Below are 24,514 nucleotides of genomic sequence, written 5' to 3'. Positions count from 1 at the left end.
TATTAAATGCCCAGATATAAGGGACCAGTGTTGGCAGAGTCTTGAGGGGAAAAGGTTTGACTGAAGAATTTATTTAGCCAGATAAAATTGGTTTTATTGTGTGAAAGAAGCAAAGATATACCCTTAGATACACAAGATTTCAGAAAACAGATTACTCCAATAACCTTCTTGGAAAAAAATTACCTGAAATCCTATTGCCTATTAAAAGCAGAATCAAAATTAAGAGTTCAGAATGGATCAGCTTTATTGAAGGAAAAAAAAAAAAAGAGCAAAAGTGAGCACTGAAACCAAAGAATCACATCTAAAAAATTATTGTTAAGTAGAGACACAGAACTGAATACAAATATCAAATTATTGTTGAAATAGAAAATTATTCCTGAAAGATTAAACATACATTATAAAAGTAATAATAATGAATTCAGTATACTCACAGAGGCTAGGGGGAAAAAAGGGTAACTATAAGGGAAATAAGAGTATTCAATTATAAGCCTTACACAGCCTTAAAGTTATTATTAGTTAAGTATTAAAAGAGCATATCTTGCCAAATCCCTGAAGAAGATAAAAGACAACAACACATGGTCTAAATAGCTGAACCAGACATCAAGGAAAACAGCAAAGAACTATAAAAGATAGTTGACAGTTGTAAAATTAAATGTAAATAAGGAAAAAACTCTTATTATAAAATAAGGTCTCTCAGTTACATTACAGATTACCTATAGCTAAATTAAAGACACATACCTCAAATTAAAAACACAGAAATAGGTAAGAGAAATACAAACAAAAGGAAAGCAAGAAGAATATTAATTTTAAACAAAGTAAAATTCTTATAAACGGCATTTAACCGCATTAGGGTAGTTTTAAGTTTATGAAAGTTAAATATGCAGTGAAGCTGTGATTAGTAAACTTCTGTGCATCAAATAATGTAACATCAAAATATAGGTAGTGAAATCTATTTATAAACAAGGAGAATTTTATAGAAATACAATATTTGTGGAAAACTAGCAACTCAGGCTTTAATAAAGAAGAATACAGACATCAAGATTTTGAATATTTATATTATTTGTTTTATATCATATTGTGTTTTTAAGATTAGAAATATTGATATTCACAATTTAAAAATACACCATGAAGTAGAACTATTTACCAATAATGGCAGTCTGAACGTTGTATTTTCCTACCCAATGTAAAAAACTTAATAACCAAAGTTTAAATCCCCAATACTCCCCTCCCCCCAAAACTGTAAATCTTAAAACTTCTAAAAGACTATGGTTAAAGAGGAAATTAAACATATACTCAAACTGATTCTAGAATTTAATCTAAGGCAATGATCAAAGATGTGGGCAGTGATATGTGGAAAAGAATGCTCCTTGCAACATTATTTACGATGTGAAAAAATTGGAAAAAACTTAAATGCACAATAAGTAAGGAACAATTAAGCACATTTGATATCATCATCAAATGAGACATTAGCATACAAAGCTGATTTTTTTAGTGATTAGGAGGGATTCCATAAAAATATGAATAGCAATTTTCTCTAGGTGGTAAAAGTCTGGATAATTTTGTTTCTCCTTAAACCTTGTATCTTCTATGAATTCTGCTGCCTTTTTTAAAAAAATTAATGACCATTTTAAAAGCTAAATAAAATCTATGTACTTCCAGCAATTTCCATCTTCCACTAAAACTTTCATGACAACCCACTTGACCAAGTCAGTATGAACCAACACATTCTGTACTGCAAGAATTTGCCTTTCAGTGATCCCTAAGCTTTCAGCAGTCATTAACTACATATGAGTGTCTAAGGGCCCAGCTTTGCGACAGCTGCTGTAGGAGATACAAAAGAACCATTCATTATGTGACTATAGACCTCCAAGAACATAAAGTCTATGCTAGTAGTTAAAATCAGAAGAGGCTGTACATACCCCAGTATTAAACTGGATAGGATAAATAGATCCTAAGTGTGATGTGCAAGAACTCAGGCCACAGTGGTCAAGGAAGACCTCCCAAGAAGAGGCAAGAAATCTGGATGAAGTAGAGGAGCACGGAAAACTGAGAGATAGGAGATTATCGTTAAGTGAAGGAACAGAGGCAGGAAAACATACACAGTGGGAGAAAAGACAACAGGCCTGGCAAGGCCTCTGGTTGTAAACCAAGGCTGAACAGGGAAGTAACCGTAGGACTAGCCAGCAGGATGCAGGTAGAACCGAATGCACATCTGAAAAGCCTGGGCTTAGTCCAGTAAACAAAAAAGAGAGAAGTCCTCAAGCATATGTGTGCGGATGGAAGCAGCGCTTCATTAAGATTAAGGTGGTGAAAGTATCCAGAATAAATTGTAAGTGAAAATACCTAGAGAGAGGGGAAACTAGAACAGTTTGCTGTCAGCAGTCCAGAGGTGGTGATGAGAATCCACCAGAGCAGGAACAGTGAGAAAGGAAATGAAAGAGGGACCACATGGACTGGGGTGCCAGGAGGAAGAGGAACTAAGAGTCAACATGCCCAATGTTCGAGCTGGTACCATCCACACAGCAAGAACAGCCTTCTGCGTGTGGACTGTAAGGTCGGTTTTAGACATGTTGGTCTGGGAGACAAGAAGATCTTTGGGTGATGATGCCCCCAGACAGGGTGTGACCGGGACAGTCTTGGTTTATACTGTAGCTCTGCCATAATGCTCAAATACGGCCACAAGTTACATGGGGGCTCAGACTCTCCAGGCAACTAGAAATATGGAATTAGAAAGTGAGCAATAGAGACGTTAATCTGGGAAGAACAGGTTTAAGTACAGTATTTTAGAAAAAAAGACTGGACGACTATACTTAGAAACAATACCGAGAAAAGAACAAATGCCCAAGAACTGAGTTTGGAGGGTACTCAAAGTTAGGAGAAAGGAGACAATACAGGTGGTAAACAGAAGAGTAGTGTGCCATGGAAAAGAGGACATCTACCTACACAAAGGGACAATAAACATGGAAACAGGAGAGAGATCAGTGAGTCTGAGAACAGCAACGAGGAAAGATGCTCAGGTCAGGAGCAGGACTTCCGTTAAGCAGTGGGGACAGAGGCCAAAATCAGATGGTTAAGGAAGAAGTGGCAGGAACAGACATCAGAGCAGTGAGTGGAGGTTGCCCAACTTGAGGAGTTTGTCTTAAAATGAGGGGAGAGAAAGGTCACGGATGTGGCTGGGGGGTACAGCTGAAGAGATCCAGCCCTATGAACAAGAAAAGAGCCACCACCTATGAAACATATGCCATCAAACCCATAAACTGACTGCTGACATGGGGGCAAGCCATTAACAACCCATGAACAGGGACTTCCCTGGTGGTCCAGTGGCTGGGACTCCACGCTCCCAGGGCAGGGGTCCTAGGTTCCATCCCTGGTCGGGGAGCTGGATCCCACATGCCACAACTGAGAGTTCGCATGCCACAACTGGAGATCCCATATGCCACAACTAAAGACCCCACATTCCCCAACTAAAAAGATCCCGCATGCCGCAACTAAAACATCCTGCGTGCCGCGGCTGAGACCCAGCACAGCCAAATAAATAAATAAAATGAATGTTTAAAAAAAAATCCACAAACAATACTTTCGGCAAACTTCTAAAAATTTAGCAAATTAAATCACAGCTGAACTGCTTGATGCTATTTGTTTTTTAATTAGTAGACTTTATTTTTTAGAGTAGTTTTATTATTATTATTATTATTTTTTTGCTCGATGCTATCTCAGGTCACATAAAAGAAAGAAATCAAGTCTCCAAGGAAAGCAAAGTTCAAGCATGCAGTGAAACTGGCATCATTAAAGACAGTGTGAATGGATACATTTAAATTTTTAATTTAATCATTTTCTAGGAATTTAATGAAGAACTTTACATATAACCTTCCTCTGCTCTTCACCTCCCTTTGTACTCCCATCCCACCCCCTAAATGTTCCCCTAATTCTGGCCACCAACAAACACCATGAAATGGATTTCACCTGCCTGGGCCTGAATTCTTTTGCACTGAATTATTCTTTCACTCCACAAATATTGACTAAGCCCCTGCTATGCAAAAGCACTGTTCTAGGCACTGTGGATATAGCGGAGAACAAAATCAACAGACAAAAATCCATCCCTCGTAGAGTTTATATTCTGGTGAAGGAGATAGATAATAAAATTGATAAACAGAACAGAGAGTAAGTTAGATGACGTTGAATGCTATAGTGGGATAAAAAGGAGGAAAAGGGGGGAAATGAGCCAAGCAAAGGGTGGTCAAGAAAGGCCTGGCTGGGGGGTGTTATCTGAAGCAGACCTGAAGGAGGTGAGGGGGCAAACCACACAGCTAACTGAGGGGAGAGCACTGCAGGCAGAGCGGACCGCAGGAAAGGCCCCATGGCAGGAGCATGCCTGACGCCCGGAGTGCTGGAAGAACAGCAAAGATGCCAGAGGGACTGAGGCAGAGGAGTGGGAGGAGCAGATGACAGGAGAGATCATGGGGACCTTGCAGCCACTGTCAGGGCTCCGGCCATCCTCAGGATGACAGGAAGCCATCGGAGGATCTGGAACACAAGGACAAATGCCTTGACAAACTGGCTCGGAATGAGATTTTGAGAACTATGCTTTTTGCGGTAAAAAAACACAGGGAGACCAGTTGCAAAGCTACTGAAATGATGGCTTTAGACCAGGGTGATAACAGTGGCAGGGGTGAGAAGAGGCTGACTTGCATTTATATTTTGAAGACAGAGCCAAGAGGAATGCTGAAGTGTGTGGGACTGAGAGAAAGAGAGGTATATAGAAATACTCCAAGATTTTTGGCACGAGCATTTGGCTGGAATGATGGAACTGCCATTAAACTGAGAGGGTCAGCTTGTAGGTGGGCACAGAAGGGGGAGAACGGAGCTCCATTTGGGACTTGTAACGTTTGAGATGCTGTTTAGACATCCAAGTGGAGACATCAGAAGGCAGTGAGGTATAACCGTCTGGGTTCTAGGAGAGACTATCGCTTGTGGACACTCAACCATCATGGGTCATTGCTTGCTGATGAAACCAAACATAGACATGAAAACAAAAGTCTACATGAACACACTTAGCACTGGCACTATTCTCAGGGAGCTTACTGTTTGGGGAGGCAAAGCACGCACGAAGACAGCACACATGGGGCCCGAGAACTTACTGGAACACTGGAACGACTCTTTCCCCAGGAGCGTTTTATCACAAACCGAACACTGCAGAGCCCCAGAGAATGTTCCAGGGACAAACTGATGTCGACTCAGTTTCTCTTTGTCTTTGGCATCCTTGCCTTTTGTCTTTAGATGTGGCAGCAGCAGCAAAGTGGGGAGAAAAGAGAAATGGTCAGAGCCAATCGGCTTACAGAAGTCATACAAAGTCTCTACCTGTTCTATCAGGACAGAAGGGCCACACATCAAGAAGTATGATAATGTCAAAATGTAACAGCACCCAGGATGAAGTGGTCTCAGTATTTTCAATGACTTGGACAATACCCCATAAGAAATATGGAGGTTTTTAAATATGTGTGTACAAAACCTAAGGTAAATGATTTTAAAGGGAAAGTGGAAACTATACTAATCATTCAGAAACTGAGCATCTACGCGTTATAGACGATAGGCATAAAACCTTAATTACCTTAGATTTATTCCGAGGGCTGGTCATCCTGTTCATGAGGAAGCTGAAAGTTCGGCTCACTTTGTATTTTTCAGACTCTGATTTGGCAGGTATGATGTATTTATCCCATTCTTCTTCCTGAATTCTACAAAAAAGAATCTGTTATCACAGCTTATAAAACTTACCAGAGGGAGCAAAAGAGAGCAGTCATACATATGTGTGTGTATGTATGTGTGTATGCATACAAACACACAGATGTATTTTGTAGATATTATTTTTACACATATATATTTTTCAGGCTTTAATGGTTATTCTAAAGATAAGGATAGAAACTATTAAAAAATATATCTTATAGATGAATAGGTGGATAAGTGTATGATAAAGCAACTATCTCACAATGTTAACACTTACAGAATCTAAGTGGTGGAAATAGGTATGCTAATATATAATTCTTTCAGCTTTTCTGCACACTTTAAAATTTTCATATTAAAATATTAGAGAAATAAAGGAAATCTTACACTTATAATTTTACTCTGAAAACATTCATCTCCCTGTTTACTACGCTAATAGAATTTTCTTAGCACATAGAAGCCAAATAACCAACGACATCAAACTGGATTTTATTTATTTTTGGAACAGAGATAGTACTCAGCAGACACACATTTCCTTTGTCAATACAGCCTGAGAAACAGACTGTCTGCCTCATGGTTCCATCTCTCCCACTCAATCAGGCTATTTGCAATCTGAGACTCTATAAGTTGTAAAGGAGAGAACATTGTGGAAATTCCCCCAAAATAAGAGGCAAGTTAGAGGTAATTGTACCCCACCTGTGAACACACTGAACATCACTGATTTTCCTCTAATCCACAGAATCATTCTTTAGGGAAAAAAAAGTCCCAGCTATGAAGAGGAAATTTCCCTGGAACTTTTATATTTCCCCTAGAACTTTCTCTGATGGTCTTGTATTCTAATATTATTACAAAGAGAGAAAGAAAGAGTGAATATATTAAAGACCAACAAAAGTATCATGTCAAACCAGATAACACTTCTGTAGACAATTTCCAAAATGAACATTTCATAACCCATGTCTCTCCTATCCCTCAAACTTCTCACTTGTCAGCATTAGTGGCTAATACATTCATCTCTGGGAAATACCTTCAAAAGCAATCATACTATTGATATGCACCAAAATACATATGATTGCATTTTACAAAAATGACTTAAAAGACAACTTCTAGGACTTCAGGTTTTCTCATCTGATCAAAGACTAAGTTATTTCTAAGGCCCTTTCTCACGCTTAAATATAATAAGTACCCAACTGGTACATATTAATCAAAACTAAGTTATTTGACCTCTATATTAGATAATTGAGAGTTCAAACCTCAATGAATGCATTTAGCATAAATAGTAAATTACTTCAGAGCTACTTCTTGGTCACGCAGGTATAGTCAGGACAGTGGGTGTCCTGCCACTCAAACCCTGCACAGTTCATGAAATTGGGTTTGCTACTGAGAGCAAACAGTTGAAAAAGTGAGAAAGGAAAGATGGAAAACACAAGTGAGAGTGCCCTACACTACTCAGAATAACACAAGGAACTTAGACCCTCTTATTTCCTTTCTACTTCCACAGCCACCTCCTTAGATAACTCACTGGTTAATATATCTGTAAATTTCCATACCTCTTGTGTCTTAAGCATCCTAATTTGCAAAACTCGTGGAATAATATTCAACAGGCTCACTTTTGGAATGGGGACAAAAGCACACTTGACAGCTGAGAAAGAATCCTCTCTGGAACACTTTTTGGGACCCCACCAAGGCCACCCAATGTCTAAGAGAAGAAAAATATGGGAAGGAAACCTAAATCTCAGAATTGAAGAATGATAAGGTCAATGTGATTTCTGAGGTGAAGAAGTCCTCTCCCCTACTTCCCAGCAGGAACACAACTACACTCTCTCAAATGAAAGAAAATGAGTTCCTGTTTACCAGACTCTACTCCCAACTCCCTATGCTACAGAAGACTGTATCAAGAACAATGTTACAGCTTTGATTTAAAACCTACAGATGCACTGCAATTTATTAAAAAAAAAAAAAAGACATAAAATCATACCACTTAATCTTTAATTCCAAAGGTTGATAAGAACCGAGATGACAAAGTAAACAAAACAAAACAAACAAACAAAAAAACTGAAATACTAAATATTAAAAACTGTGAATCATCTAACCTGGTAGACACGTGACTATCATAGACATGACCCACTTTCAGATTATGATGATGGGAAACACAGTGTAACTTCTGGGCAGATGTAGAAGGTTGGTTGATTCCATGTTTCAAATCTAATTTAACTATGTGGCATTCACTTACGTAAAAATTAGGTACTTTAGAGAAGAACTCAGAAGGGAAAAAGCCTCAACTGATTTCACAACAGAATGTAAACAGCTTTTCAATTTATAAGAATCTGGAAAAATTTAAACTCTTTCAACATCCCAGAACAAGAATGCCTAACTCTATTATCAATTTGATGACCAATGGAATTACCCACAATAAAGTTTTACAAGCCCCAGTCTTCAGAGATTCTTGGCATTACCTTTCCAATAGGTAAACAGATATTTTAAGTATCTTAGTAATATGGATATAGCCTCAATATCTTAATCCTTAACCTATTATATCTATAACCTATTGTTTACAAGAACTGGGCATCTAAGTATTTAAAAAGCTCCAACTATCCAAACTGAAAATTGACACAGGTGAAACTTCAACTTTGAACAGCCAGATGTTCATTTTTTAAAAAAAATAAAAGGTAACAGATGTATCAGATTTAAGATAGATGGTGGCAATAAAATAACTGAGTTGTACCATATAATCCTAAGAAGATGGGATAGATGAAGTGCCTGCTCCTATAGGAATGAGCCTACAAGGTCTGAAGTGAGCCCCCCTTTCAGCTGGCTGCACTCTTTTCCAGAAACGAAGTGATCAACATAAATAAGGGAATTCCAAAGAAGGCAAACCCCCAAGTAAATGTCTATAGCATGACCAAAGCAAAGCAGTAGGTCTAGCCAGGGACCTTACTGGTGTATCCAACAAGGTGTCAGGAACATAGTAGGGGAGATGGAATATCTACTCTACTAGATACACCAGGGGATATCACTAAGAAAGTCAGATGCTTTCGGGATGCAGACCAAAGACAGACCCAAGAACAGGAAAAAAAAAACAAGAATGAGGGATATGAGAGAAATATTCATCCCATCCAATACATCCCTATACATCTCATCCAAGTTAACACATTTTATAGGCTAATATTTAACCAGTTCTGACATTGGCTCTTCCAGTCTTAAATCCCTCTGCTAATAGAAAATATTTTTGATTTTAAAAAAATCCTGGGCTTCCCTGGTGGCGCAGTGGTTAAGAATCTGCCTGCCAATGCAGAGGACACGGGTTCGAGCCCTGGTCTGGGAAGATCCCACATGCCGCGGAGCAACTAAGCCCGTGAGCCACAACTACTGAGCCTGCGCATGTAGAGCCTGTGCTCCACAACAAGAGAGGCCACGACAATGAGAAGCCCGCGCACCGCGATGAAGAGTAGCCCCCGCTCGCCGCAACTAGAGAAAGCCTGCGCACAGAAACGAAGACCCAACACAGCCAAAAATAAATAAATAAATAAATTTATTACAAAAAAAAAAATCCTTACAATCAGTCTATTACTTCTCCAATTGTTAAAAAGATGGCAAGGATAAGACTTCTAACCAGAACGATGACCAGGATGATGAACAAATTCCAGAATTAGTCAACAAATCGCTTAAATGAAGTAATAAACGTAAGCAGCTTAAAACAGTGCCAGGCACATAAAAACACCCAACAACGGTCAGTTACTGCTGCTCCCGCTGTCACCATCATCATTGTCCTGATGTCCTTTCATCAGCAGCTTATTCTTAAAGGGCATTCTTAGTCTTCCTCTGTTTTATCGTTTCAGAGTTTCTATTCTGGGCTCCAAAAAATAGAAATGAGCAAAAGGAGATTTTTTTTTCCTTCTTCTTCATACTTTCAGTCCAAGATTTAAAGCAAAATAAGCCCTCTTGATCTATATAGTAAAAGGTTTCAGAGTTTGAGCATTAATAGCACCCAAATCAAAACCATTTTCCTCCTTTTCCCATGGTCTCTCAAAGCCAAGCATTTATGCCATTTCTGACATAACCCCAGGGCTATTTCACAGTGTGATTCACGAGCAGTTAGTTTCTCAAGACCAACAGAGCGCAGCAATCCAGCCTGCTCGCTAGTCAGCTGCCCAAGCTTTACTCTAAGGACAGTTTTACCTTCTAGGGAAAAGAGCAGCTTAGGCCTACAGCTTTCAAATCTTCATATTAATCAGAAAACTAATAATGCTCAAAGTACTTTCTGCATCACTTATTCTTTGTTTCACACTTAACACTTCTAAGTGATACTCTACAAGGACAGACAGCAGAGATGTTTAGGCACTTTCTAAAACTGACCCCAGGGGGTCTGTTACCACAATAACAGACCTGTCATAGTGGACAGACCTAGTGAGAACCTGATACCTTTCTAAAGCAGGTGGTCTCACACTGCTTCCCATGGTGCTGTACACTGGAAGTGTTTAGCTTTGAAAATAACCTCAGACTACTCTGTCCCCAGTCCTGAGGCCTGTTCATCTGGGGACTGAAAGGAACAGCTGGCAAACCTACACCCATACAGATCACAAAGGGTACAAAGGATTCAGGCAGGCTCATTAGGCAGAAACCTCTCACAAACTATTGAACAGGTATCAAAAATGATGTGCAAACATTTCCAAAGATGGATCAAGCAGTCCCTCAGGAAATCTGGAAGGGTTAAAATACCTTTTTTCTCTTGGTGGCTCCGGTAAGCTGTAAGCTCTTTGCTCTACAAGACACAGAACAATAAAATGAAAACGAAGGCAGACAAACTAGCAGTCATGTGTTAGTCTGAAGTGCACACACTCAACTGTACATTATCATTACACATACCACCAGTTAGAAGATAATGAAAAAAGTCGTTTTATATAACTAGGGCATTGCTCTGGATATTTTTATCACTTTCCCTAATTTGGAGAGAATGGGGAGGAGGCCAACACAGGGAAACATTTAATGAATTTGTGAACTAAGTTAGCATCAGCAAGGGGCAGCAAACATTTTCAGAAATGCAGAAAATCAGTTCTATGTTTCTGGATATTTCTCACCAGAGCTTCATCCCTTATTCGTAACACTAATTCCCCAACGTACAGAATCAATAAATATCTTAGCGGCTTTTTAGCAAAGCTTAAAAGAAAAGTCTTGAAGGCCAGCATTAAGGAAGAGTCCATTTTAATGTAGCTGCAATGCCTTTACAGAGCAGGCAGTTCGGAGATGTGCTTTGTGGCCCATGAGAAAGGGAGAGCCCCTCCTCCATTGGACTGGGGTGGCGGGGTAGAAGGGACAGGCTCATGCAAGCAGAGTAGCGCCATCTTGTTTCCCAAACCGGAGTACTTACTACAGGGATGGAGCAGAGACACTGATTTAGACAGTGAGAGAGACTGAAGGAGGGAACGGCCACTGTGGAGCGCACCATCTACAGAGCAGGGACAAATCCTTTACCGTTACAATCCGGAAGAGTGAAGAGGCAAAACTAGGTTGCAAAGGGAGATGGGCCAGATACATACAGAGGAAAACTAATGAATACATATCTCCTGAAATGGGGAAATATCAATGTTGAACCCAAGACTATCTTGTAGGTAACAGAAAACCTACTCTGAAGAATTCGAAGACCTTTATTTTATTGCCATTAAATATTCTTCAAATTAAGTCATGGGCAGAAATCATTATCCTTTTTGTGTACAGACTGAGGTGTCAGGAGAATAAGCCATATATCCAAAATAATCAAGCTAATAAAGTAACAGAATCGGACTCAGACAACTGGACAAAGTCTAATAGGATTCCATCCATCAGTGCACAATAATTTTCAAAAGTACATTCACTTCACTCCTCAAATTTTTAAATGTAGAGCACTTTTGTCCATCTTGGTGATGCTGTAATTATCATTTCAACATGGAGAATATTCCTTTCTATCTAAATCCATGATGTACCCAAGGGAAATATAGGATTGGATTTTGTTTTATATATAAAAAGCATTAAATAATAAAGTTGCCACCATTGTACTCTTGGCCCCCCAAAAACAACAACAACAAAAGCATGATAAATGATCATAAGTAACCCTCTGAAAGTGACAAGAAAGAGAGAACATCACAAATAAGTATAAAAAGGACTGAAAGACTATCCTGTCTCTGTATATCTGTATTATATCAATGGCTCATTTACGGGAATTTTCCACTGAGAAAGGAAGACTTGGACTCTGTTCAAATAGAAAAAAATTTTAGAACTATTCAAAACTCACTGAGAGAGGATTTATAACAACACAAATGTCAATTTACCTCTGATTAAGCAGATTAAACAATGACACATTAGAATACATCTTTGAAGTAGTCAAGCTTTCACACCTGTGCTTTGATCACACACACACAATTAAAATTATTTTTTCTTCCTTAAGAGCTAATTTATTCTTCACAGTCCTATGATTTTGACTGACCTAAATGATATCAATCCAAATGTTTGCTACCGTAGAGGAATATCCATTGGAATTTTTGTACATTTAGTGTGTAGCCTCAACCTAAATTGCCTGTTTGTAATTCTTACCTCCTGGAGAGTGTCAAACTTCATTCAATAGCCCTATTTTTAAACATACTGTCTAAAGACAAGCTTTTATTCACAGAAAAAACAAAGGAATTGATTTCAGCTTTTTATTCTCTCTAATTCAAATGCGAAGATTTAAGGAATGTATGTAAAGCAAAAATACCCTCCCTTATTCATTAAAGAATTCATAAATCAGGGCTCTTTCCCCTTATAAACTATCCATTTTTCTCTCAGTCGTCTGAGATTTCGAACATCAGAACTGTCGGAATTTAATAATCAGAGATACTACAGATATAAAGGCAAAGGCACCATTTTGCACACTGCACAGAAGACTTAAAAGTGTTTTCCAAATAGTTACAGTACAAAGTTAATTCACCATCTCTAAGACTATCAGTGAAAAGGTGTCAAAGCTGCCATTAAAAGGAATCCCAACCTAAACTAAGGTTAGGGAGACCTGGAGAGCCTAGAAAGACTTATGATATTGAAAAAACATCCAGGGCAAATTCAATCCTCTTCTACTCCTGTCCCCTCAAGGTAGTTGTCTCCTTTCTTTCTCTTGGTCCTTTCTCTCCATCTTCCCATTCTAAAAATCAAAACTGACATTTATTATCAGTCCTGTTTTCTCTTTCTCCAAAAAGATATCCCAGAAAGAAAAAGGAAAAAAAATGCCTTGTAGCACTTCTTTTGTATTTTATGTATTTTTGTCTGCTACATTCATTCAACAAATATTGATTGAACATCGCCATACATGAGACATTGTTTTAGGATGGCAGGTCCAAGCACAAAGATTATGCTTTCACTGTTGTCCCACATGGCATAAGGATGCAAAAGAATGGCAATGTAACAAAGCAAGAATAAGAAAAAAGGAAGGGAAAAGAAGGAGTAAAATAAATCCTATTTTAAATATTCTATGCTGGGAAATTGAGAATACTTAAGCACATCTCTCACTTTCTGAGTCTTCTAAGGCTCTTAAGAATAATAGACAAAAAAAGGCATTATCTAATACATTGACAAAAAATTTGTTATAATGTTATATATTACAGATTGACATTAATAATTCCAAATACAGCTTTAAATGTAATTATTACGTAACATATGGTACACAGAAAGTGTTAAATAATTACATTCCAGAATTAAGTTGAAAATTGGGGTAGTGGCTAAGAAGGGCTACAAGGGCAGCTCTGAGTTGCCACAATTGTTCTATTTATTGATCTCAATTCACTTTTGAAAATTCATCAAGCTATATGCTTATAATATGCACCCCTTTCTGTAGGTATACTATATTTCAATTAAAATTTTATTGTATAAAAATTGTATTTCTGATTGCTTACATTGGCCACAAAAAAAATGTTTGAGATATATTTACTTGTGTTTCAAGTATGTTCTGTTATTTTAACTTTCTAAAGTCCTTTGTTAAATAAAGAAATGAAGACAATCCATTTTGCAATGCTTTTGCAACTGTGAGGAATTGGATTATTTCAGCAATTTATATGTAGGACAAAAGTAACTTTTATAATTTCCTTAAATAAAATTCTCTAAAGCCCTCACAATAAAGAACCTAGAATAAATCGTAGTTTACACTGTCCTTGAGGAAAACATTTTATTCAAAAAAAATAAGGCAACAGAGAGGTGTGTACATATCTGTGATTTCATCAAAATCAAATTTATACCTTGTCTGATATCCAATGAGAAAAGGATTTTGCTAAGCTTACAAAAATCAGTAGTGAAAATGAAATTGAAAATACTTGCCTGCTGCTCTTATATACTTTATGCACTTTTACTAACTGAAAATCCACTCTAGAAAAGAATGCTTTCACAGCCAAATGGTAACTAATGCTTACCTTCAGTTGAATTGCACACTGTAAAGTCACGGATCAATCGAGTTTTTCCTAAAGAAATTTTGGGTGATGAGCAGGAATAAGAACGTGAGCGGACTCCAGAAAACAATGATTCCTAAAAGAAATCATAACGAAGTTTAAAAAAAATTCTATGGAAGACTTGAAAGTATGTGTTCATCATCAATGTTACTAAATCAGAACCTTTAAAAAAAGGATTCAACTTGAACATTTCTGAGGTAATCTTATTAATGATTTGTTTCTGTTCACGTCTCACAACTTTAAAAATGTTATTGTCTTTTTAATGCTTTAGTAAACTTGAGCTTTTGGGAATAGTTTCTATATACTAGTTATATATACTATATATATAGTTTCTATATTTCCTATATACTTTAGGATACAATCATGACATTCCAACCATGTTGGTTAAAAGCGAAAAATCAAGTCACATGACTTTCTCTGCGTATTCAACGAGTTGGACTTTTTTTTTTTAACCTGAGTTGTCACTTATTTTTGTTACTTTAAACTGTAGCATTTAAGCAAAATTCCATATTAACTGAGATCTCTATACATAATTATTAGAAGGTAGAGGAACAGTCACCTAAAATGACAAGTTTTTAAAAGTTCCTAATGGCTATTTAAGTTTGTAATGTTAGCTGCAGCCTCCAGGAAAGAATGCATCAGGTTATTACACAAATGCTTCTAGTCTGTGCTCATCTTTCAACAGACCTTCCATCCAGCACTTCCTGGGATTTTGCTTGAATTATCACTTATTTATATATGTTCAACTTTGTTTCTTTTAAATGACCTGCTATTTTTCTCCTGTTTTCCCAATTACCTATTATTTCTATTATTATATTGGCAACATATATGAAAAATGCAAGATGGATAGAGAATTTAAAAACTGCTTTTCTTACATGTTCTAGAAAATTTAAATGAATACACAATAGAATGCCACTAAAGCCATTTATGGCACCCAAATCCCATCCAACAGAGGCCTAGTGGCCTTAGGATTGATGCCCACCCCCATCCATTCTTAAGATACCACTTAAGGTTACAGGTGAAAGAAAGTGGTGCAAAATGTGTTACTAAACTTAAGCCATCAGCAACTGTCCTTCTCACAAGCACTGTTCTCTTCTTCTACCTAAGTGAAAGCACATGGTTGCCCTAGGCTTACGGCTTAGTTAAAGAGCCTGGAGAAAAGCTGAAAACAGAAGCCTGACCCTGCTTCAAAAGGTCTTAAGCCATGGCCCCCTGACTTACTTATTGGGAAAGACCCAGTGGGCCTGGATGTCAGAAAGGCCAACCCAAGTTGTCCTATAACCCTAACAGTGAGTTGGCCACAAAGGGCCCTAGCCAAGTACCACCCTCTGCATTTAAGTCATGCATGGTAATCATTTTTCATAACAGGACTTTGAAAATTATCCAGAATTCTTTGGCAAAAAGTTACACAGGGTAATTACAGAGGCAAGGCAAGACATATTTTATAGGACAGATTTCTTCTTAAAAGTGAACAGCATGGAACTGTTTCACAAAGAATTACTTTTCATTCCAAGTAATGATGAATTTTTCACAGTTCCATTCAAAATGCAAATCTGAGAAGTAGCTACATTAACAACCATACCTATTTCTTATTATCCAGAAATATCACATGACCTTTAGGTTCAGAAGATTATGACAGCTCTACAGAACTCAGAGCTGGGGGAAGACGATTCAGGATCTGGGGTCAGAAGGCCTAGATTTGAGTTCTGACTCTATCACCAAGCTTGGGCAACGTGGACATCTAATCTCTCCAGAACTTCAACTGATCAAATATTAAAATAAAAGTACTCCTTATATCCTAGGTGAGTTATGAGAAAATTATACATTTTATATAAAAGCATGTTTTGTATATTGTAGAGAACACTACAAAAATAAAGCATTACCATAACCACCATATGTTTGTGGTATGAGACGTTTGGGCACAGCACACATTGTTTTATAGTAGTAAACTCGATTGAAAAAGGAAACAAGTGAAAAAAAAAAAAAAAAGAAAACAAGTGGACAACAGAAATCAAAATGAAAACATAGGTCCAAACAGAAAAGGGCTTTCTCTGAAAGACTGGAAGAGTTTAGTCTTTTAAAAAACCACAACAAAATGAAATTCCAATGCGAAAATGCCAATGACAGAAAAGCTGTCTCCTGTGGAAAAACTGACAGTCTATGTATGGTGTTCCAGATGAGTTCATGCAGCCAGGAACGCTCAACAAATGTCACCTCTGCCTTAGCAATATTATTTACCTTAACACCAGTGCCAAGTAAAATTTTATGCGTGCAAAACAAGTTTGATCATTTAAACTCACTTCATACTACCAGCTTTTCTCCCATTGCTTAAGGGGTGATGGCAGAAATCACAGTATAAAATGGTAAAATTTTCCAAGTATGTGAAAGATTATCTGTATTGGTGGTGATTCATGAAAACAAATCAGCCATTGTAAGTAAGGACTATACACATTAGAGTGGGAGAGAGTAAAAAGACAAGCTCAGGCAGCTCATGGGGTCTTCAAAAAGAAAAAGTTTACACATGTGACCGTAACATAATTTGTCTTTCAGAGATGGGTGGATTTAGACAACATATTTTTCAGGCTTACGATAAACCAAATTAATACCAATAAGAATACCTTTAGCTGCAGGCTACTTGATAAAGAAAGTGATTCAGTCCTGGAGATATTAAAATCTGGTTCAGTGTTGGTCTCAAAAGAGTCCAATTCATCCCCACTAGGAATGCCAGTTCTCGAGGAACTCTGAGACACTGGAGTGTAGCAAATGCGCGACCGCTCGGAATGCCCCTCTCCTTCACTGTCAGCATCCAGAGCATCAAGGCTGGAACTGGATGGAGAACAAAGTAAACAAACAACTAAATCACCAAGTAAGACAGAGCCATGGGTTTCTTTTTTTTTTTTTTTGGCTGCGTTGGGTCTTTGTTGCTGCGCATGGGCTTTCTCTAGTTGCGGCGAGCGGGGGCTACCCTTCCTTGTGGTGTGCGGGCTTCTCACTGCAGTGGCTTCTCTTGTTGTGGAGCACAAGCTCTAGGCATGCGGGCTTCAGTAGTTGTGACATGCAGGCTCAGTAGTTGTAGCTCATGGGCTCTAGAGCGCAGGTTCAGTAGTTGTGGCACACAGCCTTAGTTGCTCCACGGCATGTGGGATCTTCCCGGACCAGGACTCAAACCTGTGTCCCCTGCACTGGCAGGCGGATTCTTAACCACTGTGCCACCAGGGAAGTCCCGAGCCATGGGTTTCTATTCTCTGAATTCAGATTTTCTCATTGGCGTCAGCTGCAATGGGCACCCATTTAATATCTAACAAAATTCATGCTTAAGTGATTTTTATTGTTTTTTTCTCCCCCCAAATAGCCTCTTTTTAAACAAGACTTTATGTTTCCCCAAATGAACATTTCAACCTAGCAAAAGCCATTTCAAGCTCTCTAAGAAACAAAAGCTGGTTCAAGTTAGTACTATCCTCACGATTTTTGCTTTGTAAATATAATTATTACAAGCCCCAAATAGCTACCCTTCAAATATTAAAAACACAGACAAAACAGAGCCACTGAGCTGTCGGGGTGGGGGGGCAGGGGAGGGCCTTTGGGGCAATTTGCACGTGAAAAATACCACATGGCATTCCCTCTTTCACCCCTGGACAGCACAGGAGGGTGGAGGCACACGTAAGAAAACAAGGAGAGACATGCAAAGATCTCATCCCAGAGCTGGTGTCAAGAAATGGGTCAGGCACAAGTCAAGTGAGGTTCCAAATATGTCACATTCAATTATCATTTTTAGAGATTAAAAAAAATTATTCCCATGAAACTTACATGTCAGAAACAGGTGGTGATTCTGCTTATCTACTGCTTTTCTTTCCTCATTTAACTTTGATAATCATAAAATTAAAAGGCAAGAATTTGACCTTGCACATTCCTGGCTCCTTCCATCCATCTACATTTTAAACCACTCAAACTTTGAGGCCGAGAGCTTCCACAGGCATGTTAATGCACAGTGCATTTTAAAATGTATTTTTTCTTTGGTTGTTAACAATTCTGGAGTTAAAATTTTAATAACAACACAATAAACCATCTTGATTTTGAAATACAAAGAACCAGAAACAGACTTCAAATTTGGTTATTTTCCTTAAAAAACCATAGGCTATTTAATGGCCACTGAATCTCAACTTAATAAATTATATGGCATTTGGAACAGAGATCCTACCATATATGTCTCTAATCCAAATACTCAGACTCATCTCTAATCCTTGAGCTATTTCGGGGTCCCTCCTGGGCACCAGCAAACCCAGCAGTAAAGGCCATGATCGTCACCACTGAGGATTTCCAACGTGGGGTTTTCTCCTTGGAGAACTCATTGAGGGCCTCCACCTTGACCTTGAGGAGGAGAGGACAAATTGGAGGTGGACTTCACACTTTAATTCAACTCCTAAAGATGGTGGAGAGCATAAAGTTATTTCTCATTTAAAAAAAACCTAAAGCTTAGTTAAGAAAACCTTTCTGGTAAATACTGATGCGTTGAGTATTACAGTAATGTAACTACAGATATTTTAAGGTGCTATGTAGGTTCCTTAATTCAGTGATAATCTGAGGGCAGAAAGAGACCGGGGTGGGAGTGGAGGGGAGATTTGCTGATGTCTTGTGCCTCTGCATTTGTCTTTCAACTTGTGATCGCCATACTAATGAAAATTAGTTCAAATGGTTGGCTGCCTACGAGAATATCGTGTTTTAACACAAGCCTTTCCAGTTATTTACAGCATTTCTCCATCACTATGAATACCCCCTAGAAGTATTTTATTTTATTCTTTATACTATACTTTAAAACATTCCTTTTTCTATTCATTCAAATTGGGCTACTATTTTCCTTTGTTAAGCTATTAAACTAAGGTATTTGGTATCAGTGATAATATTCTTCAGGATTACCTCTAGGTTTCTCATTTTATAACCATTTTTCAAAACCCCATTAGTGGGATATAAAATAGATTCAATAGGTTGTGACCAGAAGTTTCTTTTCAAATAGTACAGAATAGAAAAAAGCAGAATACATAAAATAACATGTGGAATGTAACGTTTGTTTAAATTTTATGTGTGTTTGTGAGGGGAAGGCTCATGGTGTTACAAGGATTTCTTTTTAAAACGAAAAAGAAATTCTTTTTTTCTTTCAAGAATTTCTTTGTAAGACAAAAAAGGTTTAAAAAACGTAAGTTTTAAAACAATTACTTGTCTTTTATCACCAAATTTTTGTTACATAATTTTTTAAAATAAATGTTGCATTGCTTATTCTCCCCTCAGTTTTTATTGTGAGCCCCAAAATTTCTCCTTCATGAGAAGTTCCCAGCCTCTGGGAATAAATTCATTTATTAATGAATTGGGTGCATTTCACTTTGGGTTCATTATCAATTGTTCCTTGTCTTCCACCATGACACCCACTGAAGGGAGGGTTCCATGGCCATCCCAGGGCCAAGATGGAGCTTTCTGGGGAACTCAAGTCCTTTCTCCTCGCTCCTTTATTTTTCAGAGGAGATGGAATGTACAGGAGATAAAGTCAGAAGGGACCATTTTCTCATAGGACATCATCATCCTCTCCTTATTCCCTCCCCCCACACCTGAGTTATGACATTTTTACAGAGGCTTCAAATTACCTTTACTCAAACTGGACAGTTTTTCTTATACTCAAATCCATCTGCAGCAGTGAGATGTTTAAATGTCCCAGAGAAGACCATGATCAGAGAATACAATTTAGATATCCTGTGAATATTTGCATATGCAGTACAGAGAGCCCATCTGTGGCTTTTCCTCCTTTTCGCTAGAGAAGCTCCTATAAAGAACTTATTCACCTCTTGAGATCTGGGTCACAAACTCAACAGATCTTAAAGATCCTGCCAGAATGCATTAATCACATGGTTCAATCTGTCTTTGCAGAGCTCTGTAGAATCTTGCCTTGACCATCAGCCTCTTGTCCCAAGCAGATTTGTGGAGAGCCCAAAATGTCCCATCAGTTCAACTTGCAGCCATGACCATGCAAGTATCTTTAAAACCATAATTCACACAATAAAAATCTAGAGAAAATCTTTTATTATTTATGCACCGGACATCACTCTTGGTACCGATATCTGTTAAAGTTTTATAACCTCAAGTTATTGTATATCAGTGCAAAGTGGAGCCCAGTGATTGGCACCCAGTGACTGCTGCTTCCCCTCCCTTTCACTCCTTTCTGATCAATTAAGCCTCTGTAGAATATTCATTCAGATAAATATTTATATACACACATATGTGTGTACATTCTATTTTCATTTTGATTCATAATTTTATGTGTAAAACTTGACATATAATCAGAGGTCTAAGGCATGAGGAGAAAATAAGCTATTTCCTAAGGAAAGTAGAGAGTATGATAAAACGAAATCAGTAAAAATGGGCCTATTCCCTAAAGAAAACAGACAACAGTATGAATGGATAAGACGTGAATACAAAGGTACAGGGTCACACACACACATACACACACACATATATATAAATTGCACAATCATATCCTATACAATAAAACTATTGTTTTAGTGACATTTTTACACATACAAGAAACAGTGTAAGGTAACTATGTTACAGAGCATAAAAATAAAACAAACACCCATGAGCCCACTCAACTTGAAACGAACACCGGCCACACCATTGTTTTATTCCTTCTCATTCTCTACATTGCCCACTCAATGTAACAACTATCTTAAATTTGGGGATTTTTATCCTCTTCATTCTCATTTGTGATTTCCTTATTGCTTAAGCACATTATACATGCCCTATATTAACAGATTGTTTGCTTTTGCAGTTTATAAAGGTGAAATCTAACTGAAGTATTTTGTGGCTCCTTTTTTGTTCCACTTCATGTTTCTAAGTTGCATATGATTATGCATGTAGATGTAGTCGTAGTTAATTCATATTCACTATTGTACGGTATTCCATTGTGTAACTATAGTGTAATTTATCTATTCATTCCCCACCATTTGGGTTATTTCCTACTGCAATAAATAGTCTTACATATGTCTCTTAAGACACAGAAGTAAAACTGCTGGGTCATAACATATATGCGTATCTAACTTTATAAGGAAATGCCAAAGTATTTTCCAAAGTTATACAATTTTCACTCCTATGAACTGTACACAGGAGTTTCTATCGTATGCATTTTCACTAAAATATGGTGTTACACTTTAAAATTTTTGCTTATCTGGTAAGTATTAAATGGTATCTCATGGTTTTCCTCTATTATATTTTTGTCACTTTTCTTATGTATCTTACTTTCAAGTCAAGGAATATAAGAACCTAAAAGGGGGCAAATTTTGATGTAGAAATAAAAATGGTGGGGACAATAACAATAAGAAAATAGAATTTTCTAAGTCCTGCTACAAGGTTCTTTGATTTTCTACATTTTCCCTCTAGAATGTAGTACCTTACCTTCTTTTCTTTAGATGACTTTGTTCCTTTTCAAATCCACGAAGACCAAAAGAAAGATTCAAACTGGAAGCATATGAACTAGATGGTGACATGAAAGACGGTTGGGCTTCGGTGTGTGATGTGACTTCTGTGTTCTCATTTGGTGGGTACATGCCAGCGCTGGTTTCAGTAGGAAGGATGGACTTGCTGCTCTGAGGCCCCAGAGTAGAACCCATGGATTCAAGGCAAGTGTTTTCAGTGATTCCCTCTATATTAATATAGTTAACATCCAAATCACCAACCTGGTAGTTGAAAGAAAAATATTTGCTGAGCAAAGAATAAAGTTTTCACAATTTAAAAACTTTCCAACTTATTTATCCTTTTTTGTTTGTTCTTGTTTTTGTTTTGTTTTACGTAAGCAGAGAATTCTTACATGATATATTTTTGTTCACATGGTTGCTATCCCATAATTCACAAAAGGAAGAAGACTGAGCATTTTATAAACTTTATTACAAAACCAGAAACTGACTATGCTTTTAACATTTTATGAACCACTGACTCAAAAGAGGGGAAATGTTTTAAATACCTGAGAGAAAAACTAAAGAGTAGGCATTTTAGCTTATAAAATAGTTTATAGGAATCTGGGTAACCAAGTTAGTGGTGGTCACGTAAATCTGAGTCTCCCAAACAAAAAGAAAACCAAATAAAGCTACATAAGACATATGGATTTAGCATAACTAGAAGACAGATAATGCCCCAAACTTTAAATTACCTGTAAATAATAAACATCAAATCTCAGCAAGAAACCTGTCATATACTTGCCATAAGCCTTTGCATAGAGTAAGGGCAGTCTGGAAAAATCTGCATGGTAGAGAGAACAGGGAGCTAGTGGAGGGCCTAAGACTGATCTAAAATCATCACCAGGAAGAAAAAGTACAGCTTCCTCTGGACAGTGTGAAAAAAAAAGTCCCGGTTGATCAAAGCGCTTGCTCTAAGGAAGGGGCTTAAAAGTACTGGTGATCTGAGGTGGTGGTCATCAAAAGGCATCACTTCTGGGGGAGAAGACAGTAAAAACGAAGAGAGTAACACCATTTAGAAATAAGACAGTGAAGGGGAAAAGAAGCAAAGGGGGAAATGCAGGGCCCTAAATCAACCACCATCATAATAATAATTTACTAAGGCAAAAACAATCACGGAATGCTAGTGAGTGAGAGTCAAATCAGTAACTGGATATGTACAAAGACTCAAACTATCTCTCCACAAGATATGCAATAATTTTTTAAAAAAATAGTAATTTTACTGAAAAGAAACTTGGTAGATCAAAGATATCACCAGTAATGGGACAAATTATTATCATGCGTCTCCTGATACAATGCACTGAGAAGAACATGACATCACCTCTGTAATATTCCTGCCAATCACACATAACCTGAATCTAATCATGAGGAAATATAAGTCAAACCAAAATTAAAGGACAGTATAGCAAAAACCAAAACAAGCAAACAAACAACAACCTGGTCTGTATTCTTCAAAATTATCAATGTCTTAAAAGACAAAGACTAAGGAACTGTCCCAGATGAAAGGAGACTAAAGAGACACAACAACTAAATGCAAGACATGTTATTGAATTTTCTTTTGCTACAAGGAACATTATTGGGACAATTGACTAAAATTGAATAAGGTCTGTAGACAGCTGATAGTACTGTGTCAATGATGATTTCCTGATTTTGGTAACCATATGTGCTTAAGTAAGAGAATATCCATGCTTTTAGGAAAATACACCATAAAAGATTGAGGGGTAACGGGGCACCATATTTTCAATTTACTCCTAAATGTTTACTATTTATATACATATCATAAGCATTTGCATGTACATACACACAACACATACTCAGAATAATAAAGTAAAATATGGTAAAATTTGGAGATTTTTTTGATAAAGAGTATACAAGGATTCTTTGTACTGAATTATGCAGGCTTGAAATGATGTCCAAATTAATTTTTTTGCAAAGTAGTTTACATGACAGAGTAATTTTCAAAGTAGTTTTTGTCATGTGAGTTTCCTCATCAGATAGGCTGATAACCTTGAAAATTTACGGGAAACAGCATCGTAAACAAGCTAGCAATCTTTTTAGGCTTCTGTGCCAGGTTGAAGGAGATGAAGAAAATTAGATAAAATTCTTTCCAGATATTGCTAGAAATTATTTTTGATATGCAGATTTTGGACTCCTTATTTTGTCCTTGCTATTCAAACGGACACAGGAACAGTAAAAGAAATGATGTAACTATACTACACCGATATAGTGAACTTTGTGATTTGTATCCAGATTTTGAGTTTTGTTTTCACGGCACAAATTCAGCAATCCTCTTCCTCATTTCAGTTTATCAATCAGGCTGTTCATATCCTCTTTAAATGTATGATTCACATTATTAAAGCAATATTTCTCTCACTCAAAGTAGTTCCAAACAGAAATTGTATCCTAACTTCATCTTTGGTTTGGGAAGTTTTGCATTTTTAATGTATCTTAAAACATATAAAGACACAGTTTGCCTCCACATAATGTCCAGTCAAGTATAATTTTAGCTACTTGAAGTAAATGGAAGTACTGCAGTATTCACTGAGGCTCAGGACGAAAAAAAAAAAAAAAATATATATATATATATATATATATATGGACTCAAATGTATTTCATTTAAACGCTGAGAAAATATGGCAACAGAATAAAACCATTAAAATCAGAATGTGGCTAGAGCACAGTAAGTCCAATGACCTGTATCTTCAAAGACTGTCCCCAGAACTCCCACTTTGTCCTAAACTCTGTGTCTCACCTAGATTTCTATAACTAGGGCTGACATTCAGCTGCTTTATACCAAAAAAAACTATACCAGTTATTCACAGCTGATGTCCATTCTGCTTTATTGGTTCTTCTGTCGTTTTGAATATC

General features: G+C 37.3%; 1 protein-coding gene and 1 long non-coding RNA gene across 15 annotated transcripts in view; one reads left to right on the top strand and one right to left on the bottom strand.

Moving 5' to 3' along the window:
- ARHGEF28 (Rho guanine nucleotide exchange factor 28) overlaps positions 1-24,514 on the bottom strand; it is a 313,009-nt gene that overhangs the window by 88,539 nt on the left and 199,956 nt on the right. For 9 of the 14 annotated variants that reach the window (XM_082374857.1, XM_082374858.1, XM_082374854.1 and 6 more), the window contains 7 exons: positions 21,591-21,871; positions 16,775-16,982; positions 14,121-14,232; positions 11,084-11,161; positions 10,435-10,477; positions 5,609-5,732; positions 5,139-5,271 (listed from right to left, as the gene is read on the bottom strand). In XM_082374857.1, the coding sequence (XP_082230983.1) occupies positions 5,139-5,271; positions 5,609-5,732; positions 10,435-10,477; positions 11,084-11,161; positions 14,121-14,232; positions 16,775-16,982; positions 21,591-21,871 (979 nt within the window). The remainder of the gene's footprint in view (positions 1-5,138; positions 5,272-5,608; positions 5,733-10,434; positions 10,478-11,083; positions 11,162-14,120; positions 14,233-16,774; positions 16,983-21,590; positions 21,872-24,514) is intronic. The other 5 variants (XM_082374853.1, XM_082374848.1, XM_082374850.1 and 2 more) reach the window with 1 other exon arrangement.
- Positions 1-24,514, top strand: part of LOC309622636 — a 205,353-nt gene that overhangs the window by 41,948 nt on the left and 138,891 nt on the right. The window lies entirely within an intron of this gene.

Source organism: Balaenoptera borealis (genome assembly GCF_965194805.1).
Source record: "Balaenoptera borealis genome assembly, chromosome: 2".
Classification (NCBI taxonomy): domain Eukaryota; kingdom Metazoa; phylum Chordata; class Mammalia; order Artiodactyla; family Balaenopteridae; genus Balaenoptera; species Balaenoptera borealis.
This window is presented reverse-complemented; position numbering and strand designations above follow the sequence as displayed.